Source organism: Opisthocomus hoazin, chromosome 3, assembly GCF_030867145.1.
Source record: "Opisthocomus hoazin isolate bOpiHoa1 chromosome 3, bOpiHoa1.hap1, whole genome shotgun sequence".
In the NCBI taxonomy this organism is placed as follows: domain Eukaryota; kingdom Metazoa; phylum Chordata; class Aves; order Opisthocomiformes; family Opisthocomidae; genus Opisthocomus; species Opisthocomus hoazin.
This window is the reverse complement of record NC_134416.1, coordinates 58,642,163-58,664,281: the sequence shown is the minus strand read 5'-3', so window position 1 is coordinate 58,664,281 and position 22,119 is coordinate 58,642,163. Positions and strand designations below refer to the sequence as shown.

At 39.4% G+C, this 22,119-nt stretch overlaps 1 protein-coding gene across 1 annotated transcript in view; it reads left to right on the top strand.

The window, feature by feature from the left end:
* LAMA1 (laminin subunit alpha 1) overlaps positions 1-22,119 on the top strand; it is a 109,152-nt gene that overhangs the window by 62,063 nt on the left and 24,970 nt on the right. Inside the window, exons 26-42 of the mRNA XM_075416444.1 lie at positions 162-347; positions 1,226-1,353; positions 2,401-2,521; positions 2,658-2,795; positions 4,503-4,624; positions 5,527-5,613; positions 5,870-6,063; positions 9,794-9,936; positions 12,698-12,796; positions 13,771-13,882; positions 14,044-14,206; positions 16,521-16,731; positions 16,971-17,087; positions 17,176-17,339; positions 18,443-18,581; positions 19,845-19,938; positions 21,189-21,305. Coding sequence (XP_075272559.1) covers positions 162-347; positions 1,226-1,353; positions 2,401-2,521; positions 2,658-2,795; positions 4,503-4,624; positions 5,527-5,613; positions 5,870-6,063; positions 9,794-9,936; positions 12,698-12,796; positions 13,771-13,882; positions 14,044-14,206; positions 16,521-16,731; positions 16,971-17,087; positions 17,176-17,339; positions 18,443-18,581; positions 19,845-19,938; positions 21,189-21,305 — 2,335 coding nt within the window. The remainder of the gene's footprint in view (positions 1-161; positions 348-1,225; positions 1,354-2,400; positions 2,522-2,657; positions 2,796-4,502; positions 4,625-5,526; positions 5,614-5,869; positions 6,064-9,793; positions 9,937-12,697; positions 12,797-13,770; positions 13,883-14,043; positions 14,207-16,520; positions 16,732-16,970; positions 17,088-17,175; positions 17,340-18,442; positions 18,582-19,844; positions 19,939-21,188; positions 21,306-22,119) is intronic.

Sequence of the window (22,119 nt, the reverse complement as noted above, 5' to 3'; positions counted from 1 at the left end):
AACCTTGGTGCAGAAACTGCTGAGTTTAAGTCAATTTTCAGGTTTTATTGCCAATTCTTCAAAGAACTGTCAGTTTTCAAGTCTTCTGATGATGTTAAAGTATTTTCAGCTGGTAGCTCTAACCTTGGAGTAAAGAAAGTAAGAATTTTTTATCCAAACAGCTCATGGCCTATGGAGGGAAGCTGAGGTATACTGTTGCTTTTTATGCTTTGGATGGCTTTGGAACCTCAAATTTTGAGCCACAGATTCTAATGAAGGGAGGTCACACCAGCAAGTTCGTCATCTATGTAGACATCCCTTCTCCAGAAAATGGAGTAAGAACTGACAAGGAAGTAGAAATGAAGGAGGTAAGCCAAACAATTGGTGTGGAAATACTTTCTTCTATTAGCTTTTACAGAAAAGATCTCTGTATTTAATAAAACGCTTTGGAAAATGCATATCTGATTTCAAATAGGCTGAGTAAATAGAGCTCTTGGATTAAAATGCATCTATTTTAGGGGAAAAAAGAGCTGGGAATATTGTGTTATAGCATCAAATAACATTTTGACATTGTTTCGCCTTTTGGAAGTGCTGAAGGTGTTGCTGTGGCAAGCTTTTCAAACACAGACTCAGATTTCAGTGATAAATGACAGGCAGCCAGGTATTGGCACTCTCAGCCAGTCTCATAATTTTGTAGCCTGTATGTTAGATTCACAGCCCAGGAACATCATATGGGGTGTGAATCTTAACCTAGTAGGAGGAAGAAGTTGTAGAAGTGCCCACTGGACAATTTCAGAGGAGATAACAATGATGTCCTTTGGTCTCTGGGACTCTCTGCTGACTGGGGCTGAGGTGAGGTCTAGTTTTAGTTTCTCTTCCTAACAGGAGGCAGGACACAGTTACAGCAGCTGTTTCTACCTGCACATAAAATGAGTGCTGTCAAGTTCTGGTCTTTCGGATGTCTGGGTTCTCCAGACCTAGCCGGAAAAAGCTGTGCCATGCAGGTGTGGACTGCTTTCCTGCAGAAAATGGTCATGGAAGTTGAATGCACGGAAGGAAAGGAGAAATGGTATAAAACCATGTCTTGTTCTAACGTGGAGTAAGATTTTGGATTTTCTGGGACCTAGAGTTTAGACATGGCCACTGTGACTGCATTTCTGAAAAAGCACCTGAGGAGGAACAGAGCATTACCTTGAAGTGAGCTTGAACACTCATGGTTTTAATAATACATGTTATGTTTCCTTAGGATTCCTGGAAGTATTATAACTCTGTGTCTGACGAGCCTGTCTTGCGTTCAGACTTCATGTCTGTGCTAAGCAATGTTGAATACATCCTTATCAAGGCAGCTTATGGCAAAGGGTTACAGCAAAGCAGGTAAAGCAACCTCGGATTGTGTTTACTTATTGTATTGTGTTTATTGTAATTTAATTTAGAAATAGTCCCAACTGAGCTATACAGTAAAGATTTAACTCAAATTAGAGAGATTTCCAATTTTCTATTCATGACTTTTGTTCTTCCTCTGATGAGAAAATGTTTATGACCTTTAATGGCAGCAGAATCCCTCTTTAATTTTTTCTTTGAAAGACTGAATGTCTCTGCTGCTTACTTTGATAGAAAAGCCCATAAAGCATCACTGAGCCTTACAGGCCGATGCAGTGTTCTGCAGGGTGGGTGATATAGTTAGATGTTTTCTAAATTATTTCTTTCCCATGTTATTTTCATGGGTATTGAAACTTTTGTTTGCTTTTTCAATTTTAACACATAGTCCCCCGAGTTCTTAGGTTTGTACCAATCTAGGTGTCTCCTGTAGCTTTATGCGCTATGGGCAGTGGTAGTAAAATATTCCCACCTCAGAATACTACCTCCCAGTAGCATTTTACTGCCATTTGGAACAGAACTGGCTTACTAGTGAGAGGGAGGAGATGGGATGCGGTCATTGCATCTGTCAGTTCGGAAACTAACAAGACAAGCAGAGATGCATACAGTGAAAACCCAGTATCTGTACATCTTCACAGCTGCGAAGAAGTGTGGTTCCACCTCCAGATTTGGGATTATTTTTGATTCACATGCTGTCATCTGTCTTTTGGTTAGCTCTGTCCAAAAATCTGTGAGACAAAGCAGATGTATGTCTAGTGTTTCTGAGGCAGAAATGCATACTCTTGCATGGTGGGTTTGTCAAGTTTTGCAGACCAATGGGAATCAAACTATATTACTTTGAAGTACACCTGATTTGTTTGTTGTAGGTCGTGAAATCCCATAAATAAGTAAAGAATCTTCAGATTTTATTGAGATATTTGCATGGGGAAAAGGGAATCAGGGGAGATTGTGTATCATAGCCCTGACCTTGAAGCACAAGAATGTTTTGATCTCAGTTTTGGACTTCTCTAGATGTTCATGCTGTCTTCTGCATATATCTTGTAGAATTGCAAATATCTCAGTGGAAATTGCAGTGAAATTTGAAGAAATGCATCTAGGCAGAGCTAAAGCTCACCTTGTAGAGCAATGTAGATGTCCTGCTGGTTATTCTGGATTGTCCTGTCAGGTACAGAATCCTTTAATCCTTTTTGTGTGTCTAATAGTGAGATAATAAAAAGTTATTTAAATGGCTTTTAAAATTGTTTGTAACTGTCGATAGCCACAATCATATGATTTTTTTGTTTTACTCCCCTTACAAATAGAGCTGTGCTGCAGGATACTACAGGGGAAAGCGTACAGAACTCGGTGTAAAAGAGTCTCATGCTCTGATAGCACCTTGTGTGCCGTGTCAGTGCAACAACCACAGTGAAACCTGTGATCGTGAAACTGGAAAGTGCCTGGTATGTACAATTTATACATTCTTCTGTTGGTTTCACCTGAGCATACAATGGCAGTAACCTATGGAAGGAGTTTCTAGGAGAAATATATGGCTGTACTATTTGGATAAAGTATAATTTCCCCCCCTACTCTGAAAAATGGAAAATCTGAGTAGTATTTCCCTTAGGATCAATTCAATAAAATTATCAAGCTTTTTGGGCACTAACAGCTTCAAGATCATTAATTATTTTAGTTTTAATTTTTCTTTAAAAATAACTCGTGTATCAATTCAGTTTATCTGTTTTTCTGTGAGACTCTTTGGGCTTCTGTCCTTGGTCTGGCGAAGGTCTGCTTCGTCACACGAAAAAGAAGTAAAGGAAGCAGTAAGCCATACCACATCACAGACTAGGTCAAAGTCAAATTCTTTGTTCCTCAGCAAGGCAATCCTCTGGGCAGCCTTAAGTGAGGCTTTTTTAACTCCCAGAGACTAAAGAGGTATAAAGATATGCCTCAGCTAAGTTAATTTGCTTACTTCTGTCATTTTATCCTAAAGGTTGCAAAGAGGGGCCACATCTGACTAACACATTGCCTCTCTCTTGTGGGCTGACGGCCCTGTGCACAGCAAATTCTCAGCTAACCAAATAAGGCATATTAAGTCTGTCTAGTATGGCTCAATATTCTTTCCTGAGGTTTTTTCAATTGCTTTGTTTTTTCTGATGGTGCGTTGGTTAGTTCAAAGTCAACTTCTGCCAAATCCATGAAGTCAGTTTTTAAAGTGAGTTTCCTTCGTCCTTCAGGCTTATGTAAACCATTCTTTTGCTTTCAGGTTTGTCCTAAAGTATGTATCTCATGACTAAGAACTATAGTTCTCATTTCTGCAAGGCCAAAACACAAAGGTCTCTCACATTAATGAATACTAGTCATTCGTCCTCTCAGCTTCTCTTTGCAGATGTGGCAAGCCACCTACGTGTTGAGATTACTAGACATTTCCGGCTGCTTAGTGTAGGCAAGAGAGATGGTTTTCACCCTTTACTTCTGCTCCCATACAATAGGAGGCTGCATTGCTATTGCTTAATGTCTTCAACTAACCTCTAAAATACGCACACTCACATGAGTGAGAATATGAATCAAAAAAAAGGGGGGAAAAAAAAAAAGGAGAAACTGAATTTTATTCACTTAGGGGACCAGTCACTTAAATTATGTTTATAGTACCAATTTAGTGTTTTAATATTAATAGCACTGCTGTTGATCAGTACAGTTGACAAATTAAATGTGGTGTCTGTGACTCCTAGCTGTGGATGGTCCTTGGTTTATAGCATTCAAACGCATTTGCTGAAACATTGAAACTTATATTTTTCATCCAGGTATCCTGTTTAATTTTGCCATCAGTTGCTACTTTTTTTTTTTTTTTTGAGGATGTTTTGCTTTGTACTGTGATTTCCTGGCCTGAATTGGATTAATAGAAGCAGAAATATATAAACCATAATGGAAATTTAGTACAGAAATTAGGTCAGCCTGCCTGAGGGGGCATTCACATAAGAGAAAATATGCTGGCATTCTGCTCATTTTTACATAAAAGGTTTCTCCTCTCAGAGAACGCTGACCAATGGGTAGTGATATTTAGAGGTGATTGTTGGAAACTGTATACATTTATTGATTGGGGGAAAGATAAAGTTCCTCTTTTTGTTTGTTGTTGTTTTAAACTGTCTGAATTCCTTTTTGTGTATCAGAACTGCAGAGATAACACAGTTGGTGATTACTGCAACACTTGTGCCCCAGGCTACTACGGGAAAGTAATTGGATCTGTCAACGACTGCTCTCTTTGTGCCTGTCCCAGAGCCAACCCTGTTAGGTAACCAGAACTTATTAAACTGAACATACATTTTAGCATCGCAAACTTCTTTTGCTGTGTGTCTCACCTCCTACTCCTCTCATGCTATGACAACAGGAGGTAGTTGTCATTACATGTCCTTAATTTTTAGACATTTCAAAGCTACCTATTTTAGTAAATGGAGGTTACATCCTGAGTGATTCACAGCTAGTGGTCACTCTGTGAGGTTTTTAAATAAGAAGATTAACTGATAGATAAGTCATTTTTTTCTGTAAGAGTAAATCAGACACATAGAATGTTTCATAAATACTGGAATAGTTGCTCTGACATGTTTCAGTTTCAAATGTGGGTCTCCTTCATTCAAAGAACAATGCTTTTGTATTGGCAAATATTCAGCCGATCTCCAGTCAATGCGGGAACTTTTCTTGAGAACAGTCCTACAGGAAGAACAAGGACTCTTTTGCTTGCAATGTGTACATCTGTTTGTTTGGTAGAGGAACAGTTATCTTCATATTTTGAAAATCAAAGTACTGTGCAGGCTGTTTTTTATCCAGAAGCTTCAAAAGCATATTTGTTATTTGCTTTTGGAGAATTGAATCAGAATAAGAGTTTAGCAACTCTTAAGTTCTCATGCAAATCTCAGTTAGATATATAGTATAGCCATTTCATGCAGCATCCGGTTTTCATTGCCTTATCTTTTATAAAGACGTCCATAAGGTTCTTTTGCGTGTTATACGGTAATAGAGTCACATTGGGAAAGCAAACTTTTTAAGAAACAAATAATTTGAGGTACAAATTCTTGAGCACTACATCAGATTGAGCAGAGGATGCTGTTGCTTGTAATATTTAACCTGTAGCCGAAGGTGTTCTCTGTATGGTCTTCCGTTTATGTGCTAGCAGATATTTGTTTGTCCTTCCTCCAGTTTTAGTCCCACTTGTGTCCTGAAAGGTGTTCAGGATTACCACTGTGATGCTTGTCTACCAGGATATGAAGGACAGTACTGTGAAAGGTGAGTTACATGTGATGTTCTCATTTATCCCCAACTCCCAAGGACAGTTTGATTGATACAAGCCATATTTGAACCTGGAATAGATTATTCAGTGTTCTTAAATAAATATATGAATGAGTGCTCAAGGACTTAGAGTGTTAGTTGCTGTTAAGAAGCCAGTAATTAAAAACCTATCAGTATTTCTCAAAATAAATACAACATCTGATTTCGTGATGACTATCCCCTGACATTCAGTGTCCCATTCCTCCCTGTGCAGGTGTTCCCTTGGCTATTATGGTGACCCTCAGCTTCCTGGTGGCAGCTGCCATCCGTGTCAGTGCAATCCAAGTGGCTCTGTTCATGTCAATTGTGACCGTGCAACCGGCCAGTGCCTCTGTAAGCAAGGTGTGACAGGACAGCTCTGTGAGCAGTGTGAACCGAGACATCTTCTTATGGAAGACGAGTGTGTTTGTAGGTGGTTTTTAAATTGTTTACTTTCCCAATGGGCTTTGGTCTATTCCAGTGATAATTTACATGCACATGATTATTCCTTGAAAGTTTTTATGATGTCAGGTCCTATTCTTTCTATGAAAGGAAAACATCTTAACAACTTACTATGTCTGTAAAACACAGGGGTTGGACTAGATAATCTCCAGAGGTCCCTTCCAACCTCAACCATTCTGTGAACACAGAGGAAACTACAGTAGAGATCATAACATCAGACAAACAATGGCTTGTTCAGTGTTACAGGCTAAGTTCAAGGAAAGATAATTTTAATATTATTTTGCTGTCAGTAGCATACCTTTATTTAAAAATGCTGAATGCCTATGTCATTGACCCTTTGGATGTGAGGTTGCTGTAATTTTTGGAGCTATCCCAGGTATGCAGATATACTTCACCAACAATTAGTCATATTCCACCAGTGCTTAGTCATGTAATTCCATATGAGAGGGTGATAACAGAAAGATACAGCAAGTACACTAATCTGCTTTTACAATGAATTGGGATTTAGGACTCGGATTTTGCTTTGTGTAAGTAAAGAAAACAAAAAAACCCGAGGAGTAAATGGATTACACTGCTATAGGCTTAAATTTTCTGATTTTGTAACCTATTTGGGTGAATGTCAGTGGCATCACCCTGGATTTGTAGCAATACAGCTAAATAGGCTTAATAAGCTTATAATACAGCAAACAGCTCAATAACCATCACAGAATCACACAGAATCACAGAATGGCAGGGGTTGGAAGGGACCTCTGTGGATCATCTAGTCCAATCCCCCTGCCGAAGCAGGGTCACCTACAGCAGATTGCACAGGACCGTGTCCAGATGGGTTTTGAATATCTCCAGAGAAGGAGACTCCACAACCTCCCTGGGCAGCCTGTTCCAGGGCTCTGTAACCCTCAAAGTGAAGAAGTTCTTCTTCATGTTCAGCTGGAACTTCCTATGCTTCAGTTTGTGCTCGTTGCCCCTTGTCCTGCTGTTGGGCACCACTGAAAAGAGTCTGGCCCCATCCTCTTGACACCCATCCTTGAGATATTTGTAAGCATTTCTAAGGTCCCCACTAAGCCTTCTCTTCTCCAGGCTAAACGATCCCAGCTCCCTCAGCCTTTCCTTATAGGAGAGATGCGCCAGTCCCCTCACCATCCTTGTAGCCCTCCGCTGGACTCTCTCCAGTAGCTCCTCATCTTTCTTGCAGTGGGGAGCCCAGAACTGGACAGAGTACTCCAGATGGGGCCAATAAGCAGGATCAATTAGCAGCGACCATGAAACGGTAGAGTTCAGGATGCTGCGTGGAGGAAGCAGGGCCATAAGTAGGATCAAAACCTTGGACTTCAGGAGAGCTAACTTTGGCCTCTTCAAGGAGCTACTGGGAGGAATCCCGTGGGCCAGGGCTCTCGAAGGCAGGGGAATCAGGAGTGCTGGTCACTGTTTAAACATCACTTCCTCCATGTTCAGGAGCGGTGCATCCCCCTGAAAAAGAAATCTAGAAAAGGAGGCAAGAGACTAGCATGGATGAACAAGGAGCTTCTAGCGGAGATCAGGTGGAAGAGAAAGGCCTGTGGAATGTGGAAAGAGGGACAGGCCACTTGGGAAGATTACAGGAATGTTTTCAGAGCATGCAAAGATGCACCGAGGAAGGCCAAGGCCCACCTGGAATTGAATCTGGCAAGGGATGTCAGAAGCAACATGAAGGGCTTCTTCAACTACGTCAGCAGCAAAGGGAAGACTAGGGACAATGTGGGACCGCTGCTGAATGAGGCGGGTGTCCTGGTGACGGAGGATGCAGAGAGGGCAGTTACTGAATGCCTTCTTTGCTTCAGTCTTCAGTGCCAAGGCAGGCCCTTGGGAATCCCAGGCCCTGGAGGCAAGAGATGAAGCCTACAGAGAGGACGACTTTCCCTTGGTCGAGGAGGACTGTGTGAGGGATCGCTTAAGTGATCTGGATGTCCACAAATCCATGGGCCCCGATGGAATGCACCCACAAGTGCTGAGGGAGCTGGTGGATGTCATTGCTGAGCCACTCTCCATTATCTTTGAAAGGTCCTGGAGGACAGGAGAGCTGCCTGAGGACTGGAGAAAGGCCAATGTCATGCCAGTCTTCAAAAAGGGCAAGAAGGAGGACCCAGGGAACTACAGGCAGGTCAGCCTCACCTCCATTCTGGGAAAGGTGATGGAGCAGCTCATTCTAGAGGTCATCATCAAGCAAGTGGAAGAAAAGAAGGTTATCAGGAGTAGTCAACATGGATTCACCAAGGGGAAATCATGCCTGACTAATCTGATAGCTTTGTATGGTGGTGTGACTGGCTGGGTAGATGAGGGGAGATCCGTGGATGTTGTCTACCTAGACTTCAGCAAGGCTTTTGACACTGTCTCCCATGATATCCTCCTAGGGAAGCTGAGGAAGTGTGGGCTGGATGAGTGGTCGGTGAGGTGGTTTGAGAGCTGGCTGAATGGCAGAAGTCAGAGGGTTGTCATCAGTGGTGCTGAGTCTAGTTGGAGGCCTGTAACTAGTGGTATCTCCCAGGGGTCAGTACTGGGCCCAGTCTTGTTTAACTTCTTCATCAACGACCTAGATGAAGAGTTAGAGTGTACCCTCAGCAAGTTTGCTGATGACATAAAACTGGGAGGAGTGGCTGATACACTAGCAGGTTGTGCTGCCATTCAGTGAGACCTGGACAGGCTGGAGAGTTGGACAGAGAGGAACCTGATGAGGTTCAACAAAGGCAAGTGCAGGGTCCTGCACCTGGAGAGGAACAACCCCATGCACCAGTACAGGCTTGGGGTGGACCTGCTGGAGAGCAGCTCTGTGGAGAGTGACCTGGGTGTCCTAGTGGACGACAGGTTGACCATGAGCCAGCAGTGCCAAGAAGGCTAATGGGATCCTGGGATGCGTTAAGAGGAGTGTGGCCAGCAGGTCGAGGGAGGTTCTCCTTCCCCTCTACACTGCCCTGGTGAGGCCTCATCTGGAGTACTGTGTCCAGTTCTGGGCTCCCCACTGCAAGAAAGATGAAGAGCTACTGGAGAGAGTCCAGCGGAGGGCTGCGAGGATGTTGAGGGGACTGGAGCATCTTTTCTGTGAGGAAAGGCTGAGGGAGCTGGGCTTGTTCAGCCTGGAGAAGAGAATGCTGAGAGGGGACCTAATAAATGCTTATAAATATCTGAAGGATGGGTGTCAAGAGGATGGGGCCAGACTCTTTTCAGTGGTGCCCAGCTGGTGCCCCAGGACAAGGGCAATGGTCACAAACTGAAGCATAGGAAGTTCCAGCTGAACATGAAGAAGAACTTCTTCCCTCTGAGGGTGACGGGTCACTGGAACAGGTTGCCCAGGGAGGTGGTGAAGTCTCCCTCTCCGGAGATATTCAAGACCCACCTGAATGTGGTCCTGTGCAGCCTGCTCTAGGTGACCCTGCTTTGGCAGGGGGGTTGGACTAGATGACCCACCGAGGTCACTTCCAACCCCTAACGTTCTGTGATTCTGTGAATGTGTGCTAACCTAAGGAGAATATATTTGGAATTGGTCCACTCTTAGGGGAGGCAGGGGAGGGCAATATTACAAATATGTATACTCAGAATTATTATATTTAATCACTCCTAACTCAAAGGTGAAGGCACATACTGTGTAAATGAAAATAAATTTTGATATTTGGTGGGTTCTTTTTAGTACTAATTTTGCTTCCACTTCTTCAAATTATTTATTTAGCTTGTGATGACAACTGCACAGGAGTTTTATTAAACAGTTTGGATAATATCAACAAGGCTATACTTTCAATGAACCTCACTGGTGTTGCCCGTGTGCCTTATGGGATATTGTCACAGTTGGAGAACGCAACAAAACATCTGAAGGTAAAATGAATGCGCAAATAGTAGAAATACTTAGTCACACCTTTAAAGCAAAACTTGCAGCTTCTCTCTTGTGCCAGTAATATCTGCCTGTAGTACTTTATTTTCATTGGTTGAATTAGCATTTAAAGGAGTGAATATATTTTTCAATTAGCACTGTGATTATTCAATGTGCTATGTGTGTGTGCTTCTTGTGGATTATGTGGATCCCTAAGGCTGGCCCATACCTACTGAAAGCAAGGGGAACAATTTTCGGCAACGAACTAGCAACATTGGGCCAGGTCTTTTCCCTTTTTAGTCCCTTTGCTAAGGAGCTGCCAAGGCGTAGATCTCGAGGCTGTTTCCATGGAATCCTCAGGAGGAAGAGGTCTGGCAGGTTGCTTCTCCGTTTAGCCAGGGTGCCTGGGATGCAGCAGTTTGCTTTCCCTTTGGTTGTGTGGCGGGCCAAGTGTTTTACTCTGTCCTGCATCTTGGGACACAAAAGCCACGTAGAATGTTTCAGTGTTGGACACTTTCAAGCTGCTTGTGGCAAACTTCCCTTCCAGCTCCTCTGCCTCTTAAACAGAGCATGAAATACCATGTTTTGTGGTTTTAGAGGGTCATTGATTGTTGCTAAGGATTAAGTTCACGTGGTCTCAGCACAAAGCCAGAGATAAACAGAATGCTCCCTACTTCATGACCACTAAAACATGCACATTTATTAATAAGAGTCTGCTCAGCATTAAGTGGAGCAAGACAAGTTGTAAGACAGAAGCAAAGCTGTCTTCTTTTTATTCCACCATATTGCAGCAGAATCAAAACAATGTGAGCCTTCCTGTGCTGCTGGATTCAGCAGATTAAGAGTTTGAATTAAAATTTATTCTATTTAAGATGTAAGGCAGAATGAATTGTAATCAGTGTACTTCAAAATGTTAGTAATTACAATATCTGAAGGGAAACAATTCAATTACATGTTTATGCTTCATCAGAGGTACTCTTATACTTTAATTTTAGCTCATAGCATTTTAGTTATACAGCTTCAGTTATGCTTCCCTTCCTTTTTGTGATAAGGCATAAACGTACTGAATTATTGTAATACTTTAAGGATACAATTGACTTGCTTTCTGTCATTGTTTTGTGTAGAAGCATCACCTTCTGGGACTACAAACATTATTTGATATATAGCTTTTATTTAGCACCTTAATTTTAAAACAAAGTCAAATCTTGTGTAGAAATAAAAGCAGTTGAAGTTTCTGCTTTAGTACATGCATTTTTTTATATTAAATCAAAGCCAGCTGTCACTCTCTTGAAAGTGGAATGTTAAAAGTGATATAAACCCATTTGTGACTATGATGTTAGTTCTGTTTATGTAAGGCCACAATGTTCTTTATACAACTTAATCTTGAGGGTATGTTGGTAGTCTCAGGGTTTTTCTCTGTTTGGAAATGGTATTCCCCTCTTTCTGACTAATCAAAGATTACTTTCCCTTTTGCCTTATAGTAAAAGTAACTTTAGCTGGAAGCCAGAAAATCCCCAAGTTTGTTTATGTGAATTACAGACCTTCCCTGAAGGGCTGTCCACTGCACTGTATTGTGTCTTTGCCTCATGCTGGTTGCTCAGGAACTCGAGTGTTTCCTCTTTTCTATGCATTAGGTGTGGGTCTTTCAATAATGAGAAAGTTACCAGATCAGATCACCTACTCCTCATTGCTTTTGCATGTCCAGTCTGTCTCAGGACTCCAGTAGTTCTTTTTTCTAGTTAAAGCCTCTTGCTTTACTCCTCCTGACATACCTAGACATACTTGCTGTTCCATTCTGGTTTTTGAACTGGGCTTTTAAAGAAACTTTGCTGTGCTTTATCCCAGGAGGCTCAAGAGCTTCAGCTTCTGTTTCTCTTTTACTTGTTCTTTCCTCATCCTGAGAAAAAGACTTTGAAAATTTCCTTTTGACACAAGGCTATTGGATAATCCTTTGTATTAATTCTTTAAAAAGTTGGACTAAATGATACTTACTATGGTATTTACAATGGTTGGCTCTGAACCATTTGAAATCTAAAAATAAGCTTTCCCAGGCTTGCTTTGCTGTCTTTGTAAGAGACGCCTTAAGTTTCTTTGCATCTTTAGAGAAGTGGTATTCTGTTGCAGGCCTTGACTGTATCAAATATGATACACTTAGGTACAATGGCCTATTTATTGCCATACAGAGCAGTTTTGAGGTGATCTTGAAGTCAAATACAGCCTGTTACTCTCTCTTATTGGTTAGAGGATCCACAGAGCTGCTTGTGTCTGGAGGGCCAAAATCCTGAAATCCTGAGTGGCATGCACTGGATTTTGAGATGGGAATATAGAGCTCTCCAGGGTCATCGTCAAAGATATACCTTAGATGCAGCTGTTTTGACAAGACCAGCTGCCGATTCAGTAGTAGCTGTGGGACTGGATGGAAGCATTTAATCTGATGTGCCTTGGAACTTCTTAAAGTAGCTTACACGAGCAGCTCAGACTGGTGAAGCTGAAAATCAGGAAAGCAGAAATTAGGCTTCCTTCTTATTACTTAATTGAAAGTGTGACATGGCTGGATCCTTGCTTCCATATTTAAAGAAGTGACACACTTTGCATGAACTTTAGATATGTGAATACTTTTTGTCATCTTATGTGCTTTGCAAATCAGTCATTTAAAACCTATAAATAATAGAAGTAGTGTGCGTAGTTGTTTTCTTCCCAGAACTTTTCTGGACACACAAGGAAGTCCTTAAATTACAGTGTGTTGTTTTTTGATGTTTCTTGTAGGCGTCTATAGTTCCTAGGGAAGATCCAACTTACTCATTAACTACAGCAAAGGAAAGTCTACTGAGTTTATCAGGAGGAATTGATAAGCTGCATGAAGAGGTAGGTGTGGGCTTCTTTATTCTTAGCCTTTCTGGAGAAATCCTTTGAGATTTCATAGCATGGTACATAAATACCAGAGCTGTTTAGAAATTATTTTAAATCTGTAAAGTTCAATGAAAGCATTGAGTCCATTCTGCAGTCTTTCTGAGGATGGGAGTTAATTGGTCTGCGGAATTATGCAAACTACAGTGTTTTATGATTTTGTACAGGAGATTTGCATGGTTTCTGGTAAAGTTCAGAAGCTTTTTGTACTGTGATCATTTAAGGTCCTAAAACTGGAGAAAAGGAGATACTTTCTTCTCGCAGATTCTAACACGTGGTGCTTATTCAAAATTATGTCATAGCTGAATATTCACCAAAAAGTCTTTGATACCTATGGTATTGTGTTTCAAAAGATCTCAGCAGAAATAAATCTGTTGAAAATCCACATGAAAAGCCAACAACATTCGTATTCTTTATTCAGTTTTAGCACAAGAAAAATTGTAGGTAGAAAACTGACAATACTACTTCAGCCATTAGATCTCATTTGCTGACCACATGTACCTGTAATTTTCTTATCGTGTATACATAATCTAACTGGATGCTTGCACTAAGTGTTATTACTGCTGAAAGTCATGTATTCAGAAGAGTGATTTTCTTAAGGTACGTTAATAGTAGCTAAAAGAAAAAAGTAATGTTTACTTTGTTAAAGAAATAGCTTTGGTAATTATGATCTTACTGATTATGAAAAGAATTGGTGATACAATTCTTCACTGATATCAGAGGCTGGAACTTTCGATATAATTAAGGCATCTGCAAGCATGGAAGCATCAGAGGTTTATGAATCAGCTGGGTCTACCTTACCAAAAAACATTGTTTCCCCCCAAAAGTACTGTCAATATTGGGGAAAAAAATGTAAAAAACATAGACAAATGCCATGAATTAATCAGTGTTTTAGGAGTATTGTCAAAGATTATCTCTTGGTTTTATTTTAGTCATCTAGATTTTTGAAAAAAGCTTGGCAGCTTAACACAATGACTCAGGAAACCAGGAATAAAAGTCAAGAACTGACTGGATTTATTGACACAGTACTTACGACCATCAAAGGTATCCTGCTTTTAAGATATTTCCACTTTACAGAATTTAGAAGGGTATTTCCTTTGCAGCTCTTAAAGAACTATTTGCATGGAAACTGCTGCAGTTTGCACAGAGGGTTCGCATATATTCTTTTTTAATAATATGACTAAATTGTTTACTTTTATACTTAGTACTTGCTGAAGTTGCTATGTCCCTAAATGAAACACTGGGCCTGGATCTCCCGCTGTCAAATGCTACATCTCAGAGTCTGCAGGATGATATTTCTGCCCTTTTGGATGCGTTGCACAAGAAAGATTTTGTTCAGCAGCACCGTAATGCTACCAGTGTTCTAAAGTAAGCCTGTTATACTGAAAACTTTGTGTATGTCTATACTATACCATACAGCTTTTTGGAGAGATATCTGGAGAAAAATTATGCCATAATGAGAGGCAATGTGACGAATAACTAGCCCAGGTGGAGTTACATGAACTCTGAATTTGGAGTTACAAGATTTGAGGATATTTGGACATCCTACGTGATACTAGTATAGGCAAAGCCTGTTCATTTGGATGTGATACAAAATTTCCCAGCAACAAATGAAAAGACTCTCTGGTTTCAGTTTGTTTCAGATTTGGCCCTAACCCACATCTCCTTGTTGCTTTTGGCTAGGAGTAGTCATAGAACTGTCTCAGTCGATTGCAAGTCCAGGACATGTCAGGTCTGCTGAAGGCCATGACAATTCATTGTCGCTGGAATATGTATCACATAGATTTGCAAATGAAACAAAGGCATTTGTTTCAACATTCTGAGCCACAGTTTAGGACTGTATTCCATCATCTTGATTTGTCTGCAGTTAAAGACTATTTCAAAATGGCTTTTGTGTCCATTGTTAGTGCTTATTGCCACACTTGGCAATATAAAACATTGACTGTTCCAACAGTCAGCAAAATTTTTGTTCCAGCTTCAGAAATACTAGGTATTGCCCTAGCCTACCAGAACCTGTAAGAATGTTAACACTGGCTTCAAGGGAAAAAGATTTAGACCAGAGTAGAATATATCTGAAAAATTGACTTTTCTTAATATTAAGTGCTTTGGATTAGGCAGGATAGAATGTGTGTGTTGGTAGCATGTCTAATTTTGTTCAACACACTCCTGTGCTTGTCCTTGTGATGAATATTAATTTCTATAGAATCTAAATGGACATGAAAATGGACTAGAAATGTACCATTTATTCTTACATTTATTAGGTACTTCAAATAGCTTTTTTTGCACTTACAGAAACTTCTCAAAATATCCTGTTGCATAGTAACACAATGTTCTGACTTTCAACATCAGCTTTTGAGCTGGTATACAAGGCGTTTGTGAATTACCTTTTTCAATTATAAGCTCTGTTGAAGTCTCTGAAAGTTCTCTGAGAAGTGTTGTTTGACAGAAGAAGAGAGTTAACAAGATTTACAAGATGATTTGCTCTGCAAAATTTATCATTCTGTATAGCTGTAAATTCAAAACTGATTTAAACAAGCAGGTTGCCAGTCCATTTTTCAGGGAGCAGAAGTTACCACATGGCTCAAAGTGGACTTGGCTTGTGATGACATCCTGTTAAGCAACGTTCATAACTGAGGTCTCCTCTCCACACACTTGCCACATAAGGCAAAGTTCCCAAACAATCTGGAATGTAACCTTGTTACTCTACGCTGAAATAGAAGCCATTACTGTCTGGTCAAGTACTTTCATTCTTGTAAGTTTTTTAAGGCTATGGCTTCTGAGTGTAAGGACTCTGAATTAATAGTTTTAGGAAATACATGCAAATGCACATCTGCTATTCAGTAAGAAAGATGGAATGTGTTTTGCTGTACATAATAGTGAAATAAACTAGGTTTCTTTTGCTTTGGCCGAAGATCTGTGTGATTTGAAATCAGATTAAGAGGAACAAACATTTATGTAAAAGTATCATTACAGGAGTTACTGTGTATGTGCTGAAATTAAGAGAAATAAAGAAATAGACTTTCAGGATCATTTTCAGTTCAATTCCTTCAATACTGGAAAGTGTTCAAATGGAGATGCAAATATTCCCAAATAGAATAGCTGAAGCGATTAACAACTGACAAATTTGGGGAGATTTGATATTTCCCAGATAATGTCTGTTACTCATTAAAAAAGACAAGTGCAGAGATTGCTCCTTTCAGTGTTCATTTTAATGAGGCTATTTATTTTTTCTTTGATATTGAAACTTTTCAGGACTCCTGAATGTATCTTTTTCAGTTTTGGTTACTTGTTTCTTCACAGTGTCAATCCTCATAATTGATGTTTTGATCCTACATTCAAAATATGAGTCACTACAATTAAGATATAATGCAGTCCCCAGAAGAATGTTTCACAGAAATTTTGATGTGGGGGATGTCCCAAATTAAGGCTAAGCAAATGTGATTTATACTAACCCCTTTCCCCTCTAGTCACCACATACAAAGTTTAGGCAGTCATCTTTTTATGTGGTAAGACAAGTAACCAAGCTACTACGTGTATGTATGCTGTTATAGAAAAAAAATGCAGACTTTTGTATAAAGATGCATTTAAATTAATTTCACATCACCCACTTTTCTCCTCAAGAAATCCATGCCTAAGTTTCTCCTTCGCTGTTTACTTATTTTCTGATTCCTGTCTTTGTCAGAGCTGCAGAAAATTTGTTGATCGAAGTTCAGAAAGAGTATCTTAAACCCCAACAGGAGCTTGCTGAACTAATAAAGGATGCAAGCCAGCTCTTATCAAAGCACAACAGCAGGCTGCAAGATGCCCAGGACCTGGTGAATGAGGCGCTCGCTAACATCAATGAGACCAGTCACTTGTTTCCTCTTATCTCTAGCAACCTGGCGGAGTTAAATGTAAGACTGGACAATCAGTGTTGTTGCGTAAGAAATACAAATATGAAATTGTGTTTAAAAGCTGCTTTTTAGACTTTAATAAAATTCTACATATTTAAACATCTTAATATATGTGATACCTTAAAAACCCAAAGGAAAGCAGACCCCTGTTTGAAAACCAAAAAATGATTGTGTCATGTGAACTCATCTGCACCAGCTGACTTTACAGACTACTATAAAACACTTGATTTATGCTATAGGACAAAAAGCTAAATATAAAGGAAGGTGAAGAAGTCTCAACCATGCTCATTAAAGAAGGGAAGGTCCTAGTGAACGCTGCTAATGCTCTTGCCCAGGATGTGAAGAACTCTACATCTGTAAGTTCTTAAGTTTTAAGATCCTCTTTGCAGCTATAAAGGTGTATGTAGCTATTGAAAAAAAGGAGTAAACTATTTTATTGTGCAGAACCTAGAGGTCCACCAGGATGGGTTAATCCTATGGAGCACCAAACTGCGACACCACGTGGATGAGCTGGTGATGCAGATGTCTGTGCGAGGAGTGCTTGACCTGGTATACAGAGCCGAGGACCATGCCACCCAGTTCCAGAAACTTGCAGATGCACTAGAAAGGTGATAAACTCAAGAAATATGAAATTGGGAGAGATTTACAGTAGTGTCAGGTTTAATTTAAATAGGTAGTAGCTTAATCCACTAAAGGAATTCCCTGCCCATAGCAGGGGAGCTGGGCTAGGTGATCTTTAAAGGTCCCTTCCAACACAAACCATTCTATGATTCTAAGATCAATTTGTATTCCCCATTTCATTTCAAGTGCTTTTTACTTTTAATGTAGTGTGTCTTTATTAAATGATATGGACGGAATTGTATTTCATATGGATGGCTTACAGAGTAACTAGGGAATTATTAAATGCCCAGTGAGTATATCATGGTATGGCTTGAAAAGCTTCTGGTCTGTATATGAATACTTCTTGACAATCTCTGAATCTTATCAAGAAGCTATTCCTACTATGCCTCCATTATTGTTGCTTTCAAAACATGTTGCAGAAATGAGTGAGTTGCAATCTCAAATCCACTCAAATGCACTCTTAGAATTGTAAAGTTGGAAAGTCATTCCAGTTAATTCAATGGAAATTAATCCTCTACCCCAGAAATCCTTCCAAGATTCTTACTGTTTTGTCTTTTAAAGTCAGCAGATATGTGTTAAAAGTTCAGTCATCAGATTGGAAAATTTACACGTATTTTGAGAACAGAAAATTTTGTTCTGAGTAATGCTGAGCAACTCTACTGACATCACCACAGTCAGATACTTCAGTAAAGCAAAATTTAATACAGAATAGCTTTCAGATGCTTAGAGTTTCCTCCTAGATTCTGTATTTCTCTACTTTGTGTTTGAGCTCCAGCTAGGAACTGTTCGGTTCAGGTGATGTGGTGTGTTTGTTCTAAGCGACTAAGTGGCTTTATAAATTGAAAAACTGACCATAAACAACAAGGAACAAAATTAAAAAAAATAGATTAAAACCTTCCTTGAACTGATTTTCTCAGTTCAAAATAAGGAACTTAAAAGCCGCTTATGCAACATAGGGCAAGGTGGGCTTCTTTCTTCAGAGTGCATTGTGTTCTAGAAGGATGTGCCTGTTGTAATGGAAGACATGGAACTTGGTGTTTGATTAAGATACTCTCACTAAAACAGAATTACTTGTTAATTCTCTATTTAGTGGCCTCTCTAAAGTAAGAAACGTGACTCTCAACACAACTGCTGCTGTCTACACCCACTCCAGTGTTAAAAGTGTGATTGAAAGAACAGAGAGTTTGGCAGATGATGCATCTAGAGTTGTGAATGGCCCCTTGGATTTAGTAAGTATCAATATTAGTATTTTAATTAACTTCTTTCCGTTTCTGATTTTGGAATATTTGTGCTAATTGGTTTTGCACTTGCTGAAATTTGAGTCTTCTTGATGAAGGCACGTATGGCAGTTTCTTGATGGAGGCGTGTATGGCAGCCTGTGCTGTTGACTAGTGTATACTGTATGCTGAATCTTTACTCCCAAGGCAGTAATGGCACCAGGTTTCATGGTCTGTTTACCTTGCTTTTATCTCTACCACAGTACCGTTTTACCTTTTTTTTGTTTGTTTTTTTAATGTCTAAGGCTTCGTTACCTGGACTGGTCTTGATTCTGTGAGTGTTTATATCAGTCATCTGATATGCATTCCTATAGAACTTGAGTTCCCAAACCTCTGGCACTCCCTTCCACCTTTGGAATTATTCAACCATCTGCTTATTTGACCTGTCTGTCCCTTTTCCATTTCTGTCTAGGTATTCCCAATCACAACTGTTTTGCTTAAATGATGATATTTCATAACCAAATGTATGTTTGTGTCTCATCTGCCATCCCTCTGCCTTGCAAGATTGTCAGGTTGTCATTGAAACAGTAGATTAAAAAGACCAGACCAGTTACCAGTCTGACCTTGTTACTTTCACACTGTTCTGTTTTCCCCCCTTTATCCCTTTCTGCTTTTCCTGATTGTAAACCCAAGGAAGGAATGGGCTATGTTTTACAAGTGTCATGCACGTTATGCCTGGAGAAACAAACATGTGACAGTGCATTTACATGATAGTGATCAAAATAATTTGCGTTGTTTTGTGAGCTCGTATGTTATTTTATAGCACTCTGTCTTTCTAGAGCATGAATCCTTCAAGATACTTTTCCAGATTTTCCAGTTGAAGAAAGGGATTAAAAGAACACTTTAAAGACTGGGATTTTGAGATATCTCACTTTAAAGTGCTTAGTGCTGGGATTTATGACTTAGCCCTGGCACTAGAATTACTGATGTTCTAAAAGGCAACACTGAATCAGTAGCAGTGTTCAAACTAGGATTTCGTAGGTTTTGTTTCACAGTTATCTTTTTTCATTAACTCACAAAGAGATTCAATGTCCCATTCTTGGACAAATGGTTGCAACTTGTATTTTTTTTAATTAATGCTTAATAAGGTAATAAATAGAATATCTCATAAATGATGAGAATGTTCAGTAACTTGAAGTAGACATCTGCAGACACTTAAATGTTTTCAGTTTAATTTCTGTTTTTCACATGTGGCAACTGATCTCTGTTTTTCAGCCAGAGGAGTCTCTCAGTCTTCTTGGAAAAGAAACTCTACTGCTTAGCTCCAAATTTCAGAATGAAGCTAAAACTCTGAAGAAAAAAAGTGATGGTCAGTTCTTTAGAGTTCACATTTCTGCTTTTATTTCTTTTTCTTTTTCTATATACTGTTTTGTGGGGTTTTTTTATTAATGTAGTTTTTTGGTTTTTTTTTTTTTTTAATGAGCATAAACTAAGGGAAAATACTGCATATGACTATATACGTATGTTCATACAATTAAGATTAATCTGTTATAGAGTCATGTGGCATTTTAACTTTTTGGGTAAGAATATAATTGTTCTCTGTAAACATTTAAAAAATTGGCCTTCACTATACCTCATTTACCTCCAAGCAATGCTTTCATTAAATAGCTGTTTTTCCAAATGTTACGAATTAAATCATTAGGGACTATGCAGTAGACAAAGAACAAACATAATTCTTCAAGAAATCCATTCATCCAATTTTATCTAATAAATCATGGATTACACAAGTAAGTAGGATGATATATTTACATCATAATCATTTTTACTTGTTCCTTCTACACAGCTGAAATACAGTAACAAACTGAACTTTTTTTGTCTGTACAAAGTGCCTTTTGGCTCAGAGTCCCTCTGTAAATTCCAGAATCCTTTTGGTTTTTTATTAATTCAAAGATATCAACAAGACCTTGAAGTCTGAACCATGGAAATTGAAATGCATTTTGAACACAGACTTTGTGTTGGAGCAGAGGCTGTCCCTAAGGGAAATTCTGGACAAAATTGGACAGAAAGTGAATATTTCAGAGAGATAAACTGTAACTGGAAAATGGTCTCTGCTTTTAATATCAATGGCTTTAGAAATATATATACATTTTGTGTAATTCAGGTGGGCAGAATATGTGCCTTTTTTGTTCCTTCTGTTCTGCACATTTTTATATCTAGTGAGAGGATTCTGCAAACATATGACAAATAAATAAGAACACTTCTTTAGCTCCTGTCAGATATCACAAAAGGTGAAGAACATCATAAAAATTATGAGAGTTCCCAACCATGGAGTCAATTTATAGCCTTTTTCTGACTTTCTCTACCAATTGAGTCTGATGGAACTGGCCAAAAAGGGTAACTTTGAATGGAACAGTACCCACAGGAGCTTATATGTGCATACTTCATTAGTTTTGCATTCCTGTTTGTAAAATGCTCTTTCTGTTGGGAAAAAAAAAAAGTTCATTGATTAAATTAAGTTGATTAAAGAAGTGAATGTTTGTTATCACTATACATAGGGTTTGTGTGGGTTATATGGTATTTGTTTATGCATAGAAAAATCACAGTTATTTCTTCCAATAGGTCTTTTATTTGGATTGAATGGGTTGAACAAAAAGGTAGAAAAGATTCAGGAAAGTACTAATAAAATTGTCAACCAGCTTAATGCTTCCTTGTTGACACTAAGAGGATTGCCTAATAGTAAGTGAAATTTATATTGACATTCTACTTATTATAGAACCATGTAGTACAATTGTAATGAAATCCTGTTCGTTGTCTGATTGCAGAGACCTAGCAATAAACTATACTGGAGACTCATTTAGCCTCCTCCCTTACAAGGAATATTTTCAATTTTTTTATGAAACGTAACTGGGTTATCATATGAGGTATGTAGTCTGATTCCCACATCACAGTGCTGTAAATCAGGAGGGGCTCCAAAAGCAATGTAATTACACTGATACGAGAAGAGAGTGAAATCCTAGAATATTTAACCCTACACGGAGAGAAAATTCTGTATGGAAATGTGAAGTTTTGCTTTCTTCTGATAGCTTGTTTCAAAATTGTTTATACTACATTATCATAGAATCATAGGTTGGAAAAGACCTCTAAGATCATCAAGTTCAACTGTCAACCCAACACCACCATGCCTACTAAACCATATTCCAAAGTGCCACATCTACATGTTTTTTTAACATCTCCAGGGATGGTGACACAACCACCTCCCTGGGCAGCCTATTCCGATGTCTGACCACTCTTTCAGTAAAGAAATTTTTCCTAATATCCAAACTAAACCTCCCCTGATGCAACTTGAGGCCATTGGGAGAAGAGACCGACACCTGCCTCACTACAATCTCCTTTCAAGTAGCTGTAGAGAGCGAGAAGGTCCCCCCTCAGCCTCCTCTTCTCCAGACTAAACAGCCTCAGCTCCCTCAGCCACTCCGTATAAGACTTGTTCTCCAGATCCCTCACCAGCCTCGTTGCCCTTCTCTGGACACGCTCCAGCAGCTCAATGTCC